The following is a 15,226-nucleotide window of genomic DNA, read 5'->3' as shown; positions in this document are numbered from 1 at the left end:
AATGCCATCCTTACCTGGTCTAGCCTACTTTTGACTCTAGACCTACAGCAATGTGGTTGACTCTCAACTGTCCTGTGGGCAGTTAGGGATGGGCAATAAATGCTGCCTAAAAAGTGATGCGTTCATCCCTTGAATGAATAAACAAAAAAAAATAGAGGATCCAAAGGGTGATGCCTGGAGTTGGATGCAATATTCAGGCCAAAGCAGTGTTTTATGAAACAGGTTTCATCATTAATCTTTGCTTTTGTACTCTATGCCTCTGCTTAAAAAATATCAAGGGTTCCTCATATCTTGTTGCCCATGTTTTTAAGTTGTCCCGCTGCCTGCACATATTTGCCTACGTATATCCCAGGTCTGTCTGTGTTCCTGAACCCCATTTTTCCTACCAAAATATGACTTCACACTTTTCTGCATTAAATTTCATCAGCCCATTCCACTAACCTGTCTATATCCTCTTGAAGTCTACAAGTATTCTCCTCTCAGTTCATAATATTTTGGGAATTAACTGCATATTTTGAAATTTGCCCTGTACAGTTAGTCCATATATATTATGGAAAGTAGTCATCCTAATTCTGAGAGGTAAAACTGGATCTTGTTGGCATACATATGGAAACTAACCTATATTTTTGTGTCATGTTGCTGAACGGACACATTTAAATTGAGAAATAGCTGAGGGCTAAATAGGAAGAGAAACTCCTTTCCTTTATTTATTGGTGGGATAAGGACATCACTGACTAGGCAGCATTTATTGTCCGTCCCTAATTGCCCAGAGGGAAGTTCAAAGTCAACTGCATTTCTGTGGGTCTGGAGTCACATGTAGTCCAGACCAGGTAAGGATGGCAGTTTCCTTCCCTAAAGGACATTAGTGAACCAGGTGGGTTTTTCTTATAATCGACTCATAGTCATCATTAGATTCTTAATTCCAGATATTTTATTGAATTCAAATTCCACCATCTACCGTGGCGGGAATCGAACCCGGGTCCCCAGAATGTTATCCAGGTCTCTTGATTAACAGCCCAGTGATAATACCACTAGGCCATTGCCTCCCCTTAAACTTTTGTAGATGATTTTCTGACAGTGATTCAGTAGGTAAGCATGGAACTTGATGAGTACAGTCTCACCCAGCTAGATGATAGGTTTTGGAGGAGGATGTTATGGTCAGTTCTATCAAATGCTCCAGTCAGCTCAAGAAAGACGAAGAGGAACAGTTTACATTGGCCACAGTCACATTGAATGTTATTAGTAATTTTAAGAGCAGATTTGGTTTTGCTGGAGGGGTTTGAAGGTGATACTATGGGAAACATGGGTAAGGATTAGGGAAGCAGCCAATCGCTCACCTTGCAGAGGGAAAGAAGGTTCTAGATGATAGTTTGATAAGGTGGAAGAGTTGAGGGTTGATGTCTTGGAGTTGGGTAATGACAAACAGATTTGAAGGTGAGGGGGCTGGCACCTAAGGAGGCAAAAGAGGTGACAATGTCAGTTGACATGGGAACTAGAAAGGGAAATGAGTTGTCAGCATATTAGCAAGAATAATGTCTATAGAGCAGATGTACGTCTCATGGAAAAATGAATTTGGAGGTGCGGCATGAGGACAGACAAGAGAGCAAATAGAGAATTGAGAGTTTGGGGTTCGTGCAGGGGAGCCTTACAAGAAGTTTGACCTGATGGGAAAGGGAGGGAAATGCCAATTTTGTGAGTTCGTTCACAGTGGAGGTATATGGGTTTTTGGATGCTAAAGGAACCAAAGTGTATTGGGTAGTAGGGAATGGTGGAGCGGAATTAGACACTCAGACATGATATTGAACACTGGAGAAGTGCAGTAAGCCCTAGTTTTCATCTTTCCTATGGATGACCTCAATTTTACTGCTAGAGAAGTCCAAAGCTTGTCATATATGTTGGCGTTTAAGCTGGAGAAGACAGGAAATGGGTTCAAGATGATGTTTTCTAGGAGAGGAAAGAAGCAGGTGGTTATCTTTTGTATACCTGTGTGGCCCTGTAGCAGATAGCTCGACGTCATCACTGCTTTATGTTTGAGCCAGGTTTGGCAGTAAATAGTGAAGCCAGTTGTCTGTCATATTCTGTCAAATCTTATATCCCTTGGACTTTGAGGAGTGAAAATAAAAGCTGCATTGGAGAATGTATAGATTGAAGGTAAGTAATGGTTTCATTGGAGTCTTGGACTCCCAAGGCGATGTGAAGACTGTGTATACGCAGACTGGAAACTGCAGAAATGTCTTTTATTGATTCTTGGGATCTGGGTAGCACTGGCAAGGCTCTTCCCTAATTGCCCTTGAAGGTGATAGTGAGCTATGGAGTTGGCATGAAGCAGGGACATATCGTTGTCCAAGTTCGGAGATAGATGTGGTCGGCAAGTGAAGCCCAGGAGCTATTTGAAGAGTAGAGGCTTGGATGGTGCATTGTGAAACGACTGCCTATGGCAATGAAATCCAGGAGGTGTTGCAGAATCAGTTGCAGAGCATTGAAAAATATAGTGGCGAAATTGGAAATTACTAAAACCTCCAGAAACCGTGAAAGAGTGTGCTTCTACCCAGGAAAGCAACTCACTGCCCAGGAATTGGATGGTAGCCAAATATGGAAAGCAAGTAGACCAGTCACTTGCTCAGCAAAGAAAATGTAAGATCAGAGCTGCAGATCAGAGACACAGGGCTGAGTCTTTGTGTACTCCCGTGCAGAAGCAATAATAATAGAGTATTAACTGGTCACCCGTTCATAGCGCCTGATGTTTAATTCCATTTTGCAACAGGCAGCCAATCCAATTTCATCCATTTGTTGCCATTGCCCAAGTCAGGTTTCTACTGCATGGTCTTGATGTCCACAAGTCCAGAAACTTGGAAGCTAAATTGGAACAAAGACGCAGTTCTCATTCAGAAATGGTATGATCAGAGAATGAGCCATGGAGGTTTTAAACTACTAGTTAATTTGTACTTGGGACTGAAATAAACCAACTGTAAGAACCAGGAGAAATTAAATGGTAGAAGAGAGGGGATTCAGAAGAGGAAAAACAACAAGCAAATTTTGTGTATATTTGTCCCTTCAAAGAATTCGAGAAGAATCACTAGAGCACTTTCCCTTCCTTTCACTGATAACACGTCAGGCGTGTTTCCACTACATTGCTACCACTGAATCACTGAAGTGAAGGCATTCCCTTATAAGGTGGCAGGAAGTAAAGCAACAATATGCAGAGTTGCAAGGTTGGTTAACTTTACTCTGCCCCTTGATATGCACTCCGGATATGTCCAGTCTCTGCTGCTGCTGCTTACGCCGCAAGAAGAACTGGGTGGCTGTTTACAGTTGACTATGAAGTTGTGGTTTGACATTTTATGGCCTAGTAGACGTACTTGTTGCAGTAGGTGCCTGGTACAGCTGCTTCTCGTACACTTGGAGTATTTGTCAGGGGCGCTTTTAAAAAAAAAAGTCTTTTAATAAGTGGATGCAATTTTTAAGCTGGACACCTGTTGTTCTTTTTGCAAGAGGAGGGAAGTTTCAATTATCCTGTCATTCTAATTATTTAGAGTAACTCAAGGCTGTGCTAGGTGGTTCATTTCATATACACCAATGCGTTTCTTGAAGTATTTTCCTTATTTAGATTGACACTCGAAATGCATTCTCATAATGCCACTGTTTGGTGGAGCACCATGCATGCTTGCACAATGTCAGGGTGTTTAATTTAAACTCAATCCTTCTAATCCTTGGGATCTGGGTAGCACTGGCAAGGCTTCTCCCTAATTGCTCTTGAAGGTGATAGTGAGCTATGGAGTTGGCATGAAGCAAGGACAAATCCGTTGTCCAAGTTCGGAGGTAGATGTGGTCGGCAAGGGTGCAACTGACTCTTCAACACCTCCTTGATTTCATTGCCATAGATGGTCATCTCACTATGCATCATCCTCAAACCCAAATCTTATAGACGGTTAAAAATTGACTGAGTGAGAGGTCATTACTCAGGTGATTTATCAGCGCATATTTCTTTAAAGAACGTTTAAATTGATATAGTTGAAAGTGTGGACACAAGAATTATTCAACATTGCTTGATGTTGAAACATTTCCAGCTTGATTGGCTGCCCTTATTCCAATTGTCTCCTTATTGATTATTTTATCTTTAAACAATCAGGCAGTTATTCCTTTGCAATCTAAAGCATTTGAAGAGGTTTACTATGCAACTAACGAGATCATGTAGAATGTACATCAAAAGCTGCATTTTACTAATGGTGCGGCACTGTAATGGGTTCAACTGCATATTCACATGGATCACTGAGGCCACTTTTAACAGCAGCAGCCTATCTCCTGTATTGGGAACAAACACTCCATTACAATAATGACATTAGGAGGTCGATATCAAAAATTTCATTGTTGTCATCTACAAGCCAGAGCCTGCAACTACATTGTTGCATTTCCATTCCAATTATTCGTATCCATTAAATAATGACATAAAAAGTGCCCAAAAATCATGACAAAAGGAAGTTAGCCAAAGTTAGACAGGAAATGGATACCTATGCAAGATCTTTCATAACTATAGATCTTTTGAACAAATTAACAAAATATAAAAATAAAACTGTTACTTGCTTTTTTTTCAATCTGGGTAACCTTACCTTTCTCCAAAGGCAAGAGACATAGATTATGAGCAGTCATCAATACCCTGCCCCCAGTTAACTCCTAGTTAACTGTGGTTTTTACTTCTCTATAGAGAGCGTCTGAGCAGCACTATTGAAGGGGCAACCCAATTATAAGCACTTGATTAGAAGCAAAATACTGCCGAGGCTAGAAACTTGACACACAGAATGCTAGAGAAACTCAGCAGGTCTGGCAGTATCAATGTAGAGTGAAAAAGTCTGCCATACTCCTCTTCAGAACCACTTTAAATACTGTCCATCTAAGCAGCTAAGCATGCTATTAATGAGCAAAACAAGGGAAACTCCACTATCAAGAAGACCTTCATTCTTCTGAGTATGAATTGGTTACCTGTTCAGTTGTTCGCAGAGATTCCGAGTGTCATGGTGAGATACACTTGTTATGTGAATGCGTCTTTTTGTATATTCCTGATCTTCTCTAATGTGCTTTTCCATTATAGGATGATGACTCACTCTGCACACTGAGGTCAGTGTGTGCCACATCTGGCATTTATCACAAACATGGTGGACTGTGACAGCGGCCGTGAATCCGCATTCCAGAGCTCGTGCTGCACGGTGAGCAGTGGGACAAGGGACGATTGCAGCAACCATGGGCAGTACTCCCAGACTGTCTTTGAGGAGATGCAGGGCTACGATGTGGAATTTGACCCACCACTGGAAAACAAATACGAGTGCCCGATTTGTCTGATGGCATTAAGGGAGGCGGTGCAGACGCCCTGTGGCCACAGGTTCTGTCGAGGTTGCATTGTAAAATCTATTAGGTCAGTGGTTTTCTTTATCCTTTATGTACAGCAACAGTGACGATCCTCCATCATCCTTCGCACCTTCACCACCTTCATCAGATAAATCAGATCTCCTGCTTTGTACCTGTGCCAGGGTGACCACGAAGTGATTTAGATTCAATTAAGGGTTAGGGAAGAGAGTTATCATTACCTTTAATGTTTAATGAGAGCAAGTGATACAGTGAGTCACCTTAAGCACAAAGATCGCTAAGGCTGTGTCCAGTCGTAGGGTTGTGTTACTGCAGTGGTTATCAAACTGGAGTCACCATGAGTCTAGACAGACTTGCCTGGATCCACGAGAAGAGAAGGAAAAATAATACAATCCGCCTGCATTATATAAGTTAACAGTAATTGATAGTCCCATACTAGTAGCTGAAGGGATGTTCACTACTAACTCTCCTGAATGCTCCCCTTTCTTCATGAACGTAGATGCTTCAAATACCTCAGCCGTGAATCTCACATTTATATTTGCAAGGAGGGGAGGTTGAGGCCAGCTTCTACTGGAATACTAAGGTGAATTCAATTTGGGTTTGTATAGTGATTTTGTACTATTATAATACTGAGTACTGTCATTGCTTTCAATTCGTACTAATCTGTTGTTGCTTTGAAAGTTGTCAATTTGACTTAATCAAAAGCAAAAATGTTACTTGAATGATTAAATAATACTGAGAAACTGAGCAACATTTGTACAGGCCTGCGAAATATTTCAGAGGAGTTCATAATCAGAGGAATATTCTTTAACAACTCACCCAAGCATTCTCAGTTGAACTAAATTTCCGGGTTTCTAACAATGGTAAATCTCGTACTAAGCAGCAATTGCAGTCTGCCCCCTGACAGATCAACATCAGCTACTTGAATTATTCAAAAATTTGAATTAAATAATACAAATAACATCAAAATGGGATCGTTCATAAATTAAATTTGCAGACAATTTTAATTTGGGACTGTATAGTCAAATTTGCTTGTGGTTACTTTGCATGCGTTCGAAGTACTCTCAAAGATTATAATTTTGCTGCAGCCTATGTTGGTCCACATAATTGGTATTGCTGAGTTTTCACATGTAGCTCATCGTTAAAGGTTTTAGTATTATTTGTCATTCTCAAATCTGCCAGAAGACCTTCTAGTAGGGGGATGCTTTTTTCTCTTTGCGTTTCAGCCAGCAGCAGTGAGCCAACCATCACCACAATGATCTATAAAACTGCTAGTACTCATCGCACACCTTTTACAGGTCTTTCCTTGTTTAAAGCACATTCCATTTTAGTGCACTTAGTAAATAATAGAATTTACCTAAATAACACTGCCTCCATTTTCATTCTAATGCCAAGAATGGTGCAAGTACAGGCTGTGTTTTTTCTGTACAGCACCAATTAGCTCTTCCACCACCCTACCCTTCACCACTTTGCTAAGCCAACCCATTTGCCTGCTGCTCCTCAGAGGATTGTGAGGGGCCTCAAGCTGGAGGGAGTGGTGGAGTCTGAAGAGGCAAGTGACAAGTGGGAAGCAGCAATTGGAAAGTAATTTGGTGAAAGAGAGCGAGGACTAGTTTGGGCTAGTTACGTTTGAGGCAGCCAGTAGATTTTTCATATACCATTTATATGTCTCTAATATAACCCATTAAGAGTTATGGGTTATTATGTTGTTTCTTATGGGAAAGTGACTTTTATTTGATACTCTAGAGTTTATAACACTGCTTTTTAAGAACCGATCAGGAGTGTTCAGTGAGAGATAACTGTATTTTTGTTTATTCATTCATGGCATGTGGGCATTACTGCATAGGCCAGCATTTATTTCGCTTCTCTAATTGCCCAGAAAATAGCTAAGAGTCAACCACATTGCTGTGGGTGTGGAATCATAGGTCAGACCAGATATAGATGGCAGTTTCCTTCCCTAAAGGACATTAATGAACCAGATGGGTTCTGGTTCCTTCGTTGTTGCTGGTTCAAATTGCTGGAATTCTGTGCCGAACAGCATTGTGGTTCTATCTAAGCAATGTACTACAGTGGCTCACCTTCTGAGGAACAACTAGGGTCAGCCAATGAATGCTGTGACGCTCCCATCCAACAAGAGAATTTTTTAAAAAAGCCACAATGGTTGATGCTGTAAAGAATAGTGAGGTTCACAGCGTTGTAGAAGGAACATTGTGTTGTAACGAATGCTGTTCTGATATTGCGGTAAAGTTGCTTTACTTAGCAGAAACTGAGAGTTTTACGTCTGTTGTGGACCTGGAAGTTCTTGGTGCTTAGAGCACAATAATGGGTTTTTCAGTTTTAGAAGCAAATACTGAGACACTTCAATCACCCTTAGCTGAGCATGCTGGGAGTGAGAGAAAATTTAGCCCATTCTCTGTCCCAGTGAGAACAACCTATTGTAACGTATTACCTCATTTTGATTTTTTTGCAAAATGAGGAAGGTTCTGGTTTCAAATCATAAATCTGTTTAACTGTAGAGAGGCATAGGTTGGCGATAAAGCTAGAGCTCCACAATCTATGTTTCCTTCAAAGTGAACAGTTTGTCTTAGATGGTGTCAAGCTTACTGAGTCTTTTTGGAGCTGCTCCTGTCCAGGCGTGTTGGGTATATTCCATCACATTCCTGGCTTGTACCTCGTAGATTGTCAAAAGGCTTTGATGAGTGAGGAGATGAGTTACCTGCCATAGAAATCCTAGCATCTGAACTGCTCTTGTAATCACTATACTTAACTGACTAGCCCAGTTCAATTTCTGGACAATGGTAACCCCCAAGATATTGATAATTGGGGATTCAGTGATCGTAATGCCATTGAATGTCAAAGTGAAATAGTTAAGTTTTGTCATTGAGAATGGTCATTGAGTGGCACATGTTTAACATGCATGTTGCTTGTTACTTATCACTTATCAGCCCAAGCCTGGATATTGTTCAGGTTTTGCTGCATTTGGGCATGGACTGCTTCAGTACCTAAGTAGTTTTGAGTGGTACTGAACATTGTTCAATCTTCGGTGAACATCCCAACTTCAGTCCTTGTAATGGAGGGAAGGTCGTTGATGAAGCAATTGAGATAGTTGGATCCAGAACACTGCCCTGAGGAGCTCCAGTACCAAGGTAATTGATTCTTTGTCTGGTGAGAGTTTTCTACCTAAGTTTCACTGACTTGCTCGGGCTCTTTGATGTAACACTCAGTCGAAAGTGACCTTGATGTCAAGGGCAGTCACTCTCACCTCACCTCTGGAATTCAGCTCTCTTGTCCCTGTTTGAACTAAGGCTGTATTTAAATCAGGAACCAAGTGGGCCAAGCAGAACCCAAACTGAGTGACAATGAGCAGGTTATTGATAAGTAGGTGCTTCTTGGTAACACTGTTGATAGCCCCTTTCATCACTTTACTGATGATCACGACTCCTTATCTTTTTCAGTCCTTTTCAGTCCTTTTCGTCTTTGGCAGCTTTTATGCCTTTTTCTTGATTTGGTCTTCCTAAGTTCTAACGAACAAAATTAGTTTTCTGGCTGCCCTGTATCTGTGCAATGAGTTTAATCTTAACCAATTATTTTACTCTGGATTGGCACAATTCCCCTGCCAATTCAAAGCAGTCTTCAGCTTCTGAAAATGATGTGAATGGCTTTGATTCCTTATCTAAGGAAAGATATGCTGGCATTGGATGCACTCTAGAGAAAGTTCTCTCGTTGATCCCAGGGCTGTCTTATGAGGAGAGGTTGAGTAAGTTGGGCCTATGCTCATTGTTTCCCCTTTTGAAGAGCCTAGGACCAGAGGGCATAATCTCAGAATAAGGGGCCATACATTTAAGACAAAGATGAAGAGGAATTTCTTCTCTGAGGGTAGTGAATCTGTGGAATTCTTTATTGCACAGTGCTTAATAGGCTAAGTCCTTAACTATATTCAAGGCTGAAATAGACCAACTTTTAATCAGTAAGGAAATCAATGGTTATGACAAAGGCAGGAAAGCAGTGTTGAGGATTGGTGAATGGCAGAGCAGATTTGAGGGGGTAAATGCCTACCTCTACTCCTATGTTTTGTAGTGTAACCATTTCTGCAAACATAGTGACTAATTAAAGCTTTCTTTTTTGAAGTGTGTCTATTTTCTGAGTTGACTGTTGCTTTAATATCAGTCTCATTTCAAGGTGCGATGGGTTGCTGAACTAGAAACCCCAACTGAAAGGAGAGATGTTAGGAGAGGTGATTACCGGTTTAAGATTAGTTCAAAATGGCAGAAAGAGACAGTGCAGTAGAGTTTCAGGGAGTGATTTCCGGTCTGCAGGGCCAAATGCTGGACAAGGCAGAGCATCCGCAAGAGGCTAGAGTCAGAGGCATGCAGAATTCTTCTAAGGCCAAGTTCCATGAAGAAACTTAATCTTCAAGGTAAGAAATTGAAACTTCTGGGATTGTGAAGTGGGTCAGTGAGTGCAGAATGAGGGGCGAACTAGGGCTTTGTGTGGTTTTCACAGTGCTGAATATTACTTCTGGTCTTGACCGAAAATATAATTGAGGGTTTCGGATGTCGGTGGACTGAGGCAAGAGCTGAAGCTGTTAATGTTGTGAAGCTAGAATGAAGGGGTCTTGGTGATTGGGAGGGTATGAGATGGGAAGCTGGATTCAAATAGGGTGCTAAGAATCAACATGCAGTAGTGAACTTGGAGGTGAATGGGATCAGTGGCTGGGGCAGAAGACTAAAGATACTTTCTCAAAAACAAAGTTGTTGGAAAAGCTCAGTAGGTCTGGCATCTGTGAAGAAAGAAAGAGTTACCCGAAACGTTAACTCTTTTTTTTTTCTCTTCACAGATGCTGCCAGACCTGCTGAGCTTTTCCAGCAACTTTGTTTTTATTCCTGATTCACAGCATCCGCAGTTCTTTTGGTTTTTAAAGATACTTTCTCAATGTTTTTATGTACCTACTGTTCCCTGTCCAACAATCTGTAAGTTCCTGTGTGTACCATGGTAACAATGTGCAGTCTGTGCCTGGCCATCTCAGATCATTTACATTTCATGTTGTGTTCGTTTCACGTGGTTGCCTGCGGAACAGGTTTCTGCCTTTCTTGAATACGTGTGATGATTTAATGCTGGCACATTCCAATCTGAATATTTTTTGACTTTTGCTTTGAAAGGTGAGCTGCCACCAACCTCAAAGGATGCCTCCTGCTGCCACCTTTAAATTCATAGTCCAGAATGACCCCTAACAGCCTCAGGTTGTTTGTCAAAGTTTGCATCCTGCTGCATAAAATGAGTTTGTCTTTGCCCCTGTAATACCAGGAAACGCTGTGTAAGAGGGAGCTGTTTTGTGTTGGTCAAGCCCTCGGTGTCCTACTGGGTAGGTTCAGATTCCTTTAATCAGGAATAGAAATAAAACTCTGAGAAGGATGTAGTTTTTATTTCCATTCCTGATATTTTAAGCTTGTGTTAGAGCCAGCATTAATATTACATAAAGTGTGAACAAAGCATTCCAGGACAGCAGCATGCCTTTACTAAAGCCGTGACATTGTGACATTTCTCTGTCACATGAGAGCTGCAATGATTTTTCACAGTTTTTACATATGGGCTGCGAATGGATTCTGTTCTGGAGTCCATTTGCAAGTTGATTTGTGCTCAAGTCGGAACACAATGCAGGACAGTGGAAAGGAGCCGTTCATAAGTACAGGAAATGTTTGTTTGTGGAGTCATCAGAATTACATCATTGAATGAAATTGCATTTGTGGACTTTTATAAATCGGTTGTTTTTCAACTGGGGACCCCTTGTATAGTGTCAATCTTGGCTTGCTGCTAGATTCCGCTGCTTGATCAGAAGTCTGTGGGTTCAAACTTCACTCCTGAGAATTCCTGGCTGATACTTCAAAGCAGAACTGAGGGAGAGCTGCACTACCTCTGATGCTGTCCTTCAGACATGATGTTAAAACAGACATTGTCTGTCCTTTCAAGTGAATGTGAGTTATCCCTCAGTACTGTTCAAAGAAGAGCAGGAGAATTCTTCCCAGTTTGTTGACCACTATTTATCTCCCAATCAGTACCATCAAAAACTGTTTGCTGCAGGAGTGGAGAGTGTCCAGAGAGAGTTGTCTGAAGCTTTTAACCATTTTTTTTTTGTTTTATGAAATCTTACAGGGATGCTGGACACAAGTGCCCCGTGGACAATGAGATGTTGACAGAAGCCCAACTTTTCCCAGATAATTTTGCAAAACGGGAAATTCTTTCCCTGACAGTAAAGTGTCCCAACAAGGGCTGTTATCAGAAAATGGAGCTACGACATTTGGAGGTTGTTTTTTCTTTATTATCCATTCTGATTTATTGATGTTGATTATTCTGTTTTTGTTTTTGAGTTGAATACCTGATTCTAACAGGACAATACTTGTTGAAAAAAGAGATGTAGCTCCCTGTTTTAATTTGTATGTTTTGTCTATTAATATTAATTTTATTCTCGGTCTACAGATGGTCAATGTAAATTCCACAAAGTCCACTTTTTCTCAATGTGATGTCAAAACACCAGCCAGTTTCAGTATGTCACTGCCCTGTCTAATGTGGTAATTGACTCTACAGATCCAGTCTGAGTTGGGTTCACTGCAGTCATTAGCTGTACAGACCTAATCAGTGCAATTTGCTTTCCCTTCCACAAGCAGCAAGACTCAGTCCATTGGAGGTCTGATCGTGGAGTGGGGAGAGGCTGCCGTCGGGTGGGGCCAAGTGAAGTTTGACGAGAACTGAGCTGATTTAATTTTAAACAAATACTATTCTGTATTGTGGGCATTACAAGTTTCGTTACTGCTGAGGAAAGCATTCCAATCACAATTTCAATCACTTTGCTTCAGTTATAGCCAGATTGCTGTGATGTGAGCAAACCTCGAGGTATTCTCTGGATGAGAAGGAGTGGGAGGGCAGTATATTGACCTGCTAAACAAAATTTAAGTTGGTTCTTGGTGTCAGCTGAGTATTTGTGACCATTTACAGTATGAAGAAAGCTGTTTCCTTGCCAGTGAACCTCTTTGTGCTGTGTGTGTTACAGGAACACCAGGAGCAGTGTGAGTACGCCTTTGTTGACTGTCCTCAATGTGATGCTTTGCTGTGGCGAAAGGAACTGCAGGGGCACATGGAATCAGACTGTCCCAAGAGACGTGTTGCCTGTGAGAACTGTGCCATGCTGATGGCCTATCAGGACAAAAAGGCAGGCTACTTTTCTTTTTTGCTCCACATCTCTACCCTCCTCTAGCTGGGAACACAGGCAGCCTATCTGTTCTGTGGTCTTCCTGCCACTAGCTGAGAAGTTAAAATGTTCTAGTATCACTTCCCCATTTGAAACTGTTTTGTTTTGTTCCCCTTTCTTCATTGTTCTTGTGTGATACTGTGTGCCCCAGCCATCAACACTGAGGGCACATGAAGTGGGTTGGGCACAGGTGCAAATCCAGTTGAATACACTTGGAACTGTGCTTGTTATTCGCTACGGGCACACCTCAAAATGGGTGACATTTCTAAATGAAATAAAAGTGAGTGGCAAGTTGCTGTTTCTGACATTCTCTAAACATGGAGGCTGAAAGAAGTCTTTTCTCAGGAATCTGCCCGGTTGCTGCTCCTAAGTGAACAAATGTGTCTGAGAGAATTCTCACTCTCCCTGCATCCATTCCCTGCTCACCCTGCAGAGATAAGGAATTAGAGGCCAGGGGAGATGGTGAATGTGAACCTATGTTAGAATGGAGTGGTAGTTCTGCTCTCTACCAGCACCGCTACTGCTGGGAATAAATAGATCTTGCATTTATGTGTTCGCTTTCACAACCTCAATGACCATGCAGCCAATGAAGCAGTTCCCAAAGTGTAGTCAGGAACACAGCAGATAATTCGTACAAGGCAAATTCCCACATACAACAAAGCGATAATGGCTGGACAATGTTTTAGCATAAAAGCAAAATACTACAGATGCTAGAAATTTGAAATAAAAGTAGAAAGTGTTGGAGAACCTCAGCAGGTCTGGCAGCATCTGTGGAAAGAGAAGCAGAGTTAACATTTTGATTCTAGAATGAAGTTTCAGTTCTGAAGAAGAGTCCTATCAGGCTTGAATCTTAACTCTGTTTCTCTCTGCACAGATGCTGTCAGACCTGCTGAGATTCTCCAGCACTTCTGTTTTTACTAATGTTTTAGAAATGTTTGTTATGGAGTAAATACTGATCAAGGCATCAGTAAACTCTCCCATAATGTTTCTCAAAATGGTGTCATAGGATCTGTTACAATCACCTCAAGGGGAAGATGGAGCCAAATATACCTTTTCATCTGAAAATCAGTCCCTCTGATTATCAGTACTGTACTGAAGTTTGTCAGCCTAGATTATATGCCCAAATCGTCGGAGTCAGATATGAACCTATAACCTTTTGATCCAGCAGCAAGAGTGCTAATGCTGCTTCATGCCTGAATTCAGAATTTACACAGTCTATGATGGTCTCCTACTCCTGTTTTTTTAATAGAGCATTAATATCTTACACTTTGTGACTTGATTATCCCAGCAGTGCATTGTCATCCAATTCAACAACAGGAAAGCAGAGGAAAAACCTATTGGATAGCCAATGTAGTGTTATCAGTGTTTGTAATATGTAGGTCACACCCCTGTTTTTAAATAGTGAGGTTGCATCTTAAAGTCAGACTGGTCATGTGCTGCTTATGAAGTTTTTCTGTACAGATGGAGCCAAGCACACTCTTGATAAGTGTGACACAAAGCAAGGGAGGAAATTTGATGGAAGTCATCTTGTGTCAGGTATCCTACTTACACCAGCTCTTGTGAAGCCAGCTACCTGGCCACTCTCTTACAAAGGCCTGTGGTGGAGGCATACAAAAGGGGATTACACTGTTTTCTGAAAAGGAAGAATGTGCAGAATTACAGAGAGAAGGTGAGAACGGGCGTTAAGTGAATTGTTCATTTAAAGAGCCAGTGGAGGCATGATGGACCCAATGGCTGCTTCCTGCATTACTATAATTCTGTGATGAGGCGAAGATAAAATAGATATAATCAGACTTCCCTCCTGATGCTGGGTCCATTGTTTGCAATTTGTCTCAACAATTTGGATGAGAATATAGGAAGTGTGGTTAGTAAGTTTGTGGATGACACCAAAATTGGTGGTATAGTGGACAGTGAAGGAAGTTACCTAAAATTACAAAGGGGTCATTTGAGCCAATGGGCCGAGGAATGGCAGATGGAGTTTAATTCAGATAAATGTGAGGTTTTGGTAAGACAAACATGGGCAGGATTTACGCAGTTGATGGAAGGGCCCTAGGAAGTGTTGTTGAAAAGAGAGACCAAAGGGTTCAGGTACGTTGTTCCTTAAAAGTTGCATCACAGTTGGACAGAATGGTAAAGAAGGCATTTAGCTCGCATGCCTTCATCGCTCAGACCATTAAATATAGGAGTTGGGATGTCATGTTGCAGCTGTACAGGACGGTGGTGTCACTTTTGGAGTACTGTGTACAGTTCTGGTCACCCGACTATAACAAGAATATTATTAAATTGGAGAGGGTGCAGAAAAGATTTACAAGGATGTTACTGGGACTGGACGGTTTGAATTGTAAGGAGACGCTGGATAGTCTGGGATGTTTTTCACTGGAGTGTAGAGGATTGAGGGGTGACCTTGTAGAAGTTTCGTAAAATCATGAGGGGCACAGGTAAGGTGAATAGCAAAGGCTTTTTCCCTAGGGTAGGATAGTTCAAAACAAGAATGCATAATTTTAAGACAACAAGGTGCAGGGCTGGATGAACACAGCAGGCCAAGCAGCATCATAGGAGCAGAGAGGCTGACGTTTCGGGCCTAGACCCTTCATCAGAAAAGGGGGAGGGGAAGGGGGTTCTGAA

At 41.6% G+C, this 15,226-nt stretch overlaps 1 protein-coding gene across 1 annotated transcript in view; it reads left to right on the top strand.

Annotated features, from left to right (window-relative positions):
• traf6 (TNF receptor-associated factor 6) overlaps positions 1-15,226 on the top strand; it is a 43,058-nt gene that overhangs the window by 9,140 nt on the left and 18,692 nt on the right. Inside the window, exons 3-6 of the mRNA XM_048607292.1 lie at positions 5,087-5,407; positions 11,509-11,659; positions 12,404-12,606; positions 14,050-14,137. Coding sequence (XP_048463249.1) covers positions 5,148-5,407; positions 11,509-11,659; positions 12,404-12,606; positions 14,050-14,137 — 702 coding nt within the window. The 5' untranslated portion in view covers positions 5,087-5,147. The remainder of the gene's footprint in view (positions 1-5,086; positions 5,408-11,508; positions 11,660-12,403; positions 12,607-14,049; positions 14,138-15,226) is intronic.

The sequence above is a fragment of the Rhincodon typus genome, chromosome 17 (assembly GCF_021869965.1).
Source record: "Rhincodon typus isolate 14 chromosome 17, sRhiTyp1.1, whole genome shotgun sequence".
In the NCBI taxonomy this organism is placed as follows: Eukaryota; Metazoa; Chordata; class Chondrichthyes; order Orectolobiformes; family Rhincodontidae; genus Rhincodon; species Rhincodon typus.
This window is presented reverse-complemented; position numbering and strand designations above follow the sequence as displayed.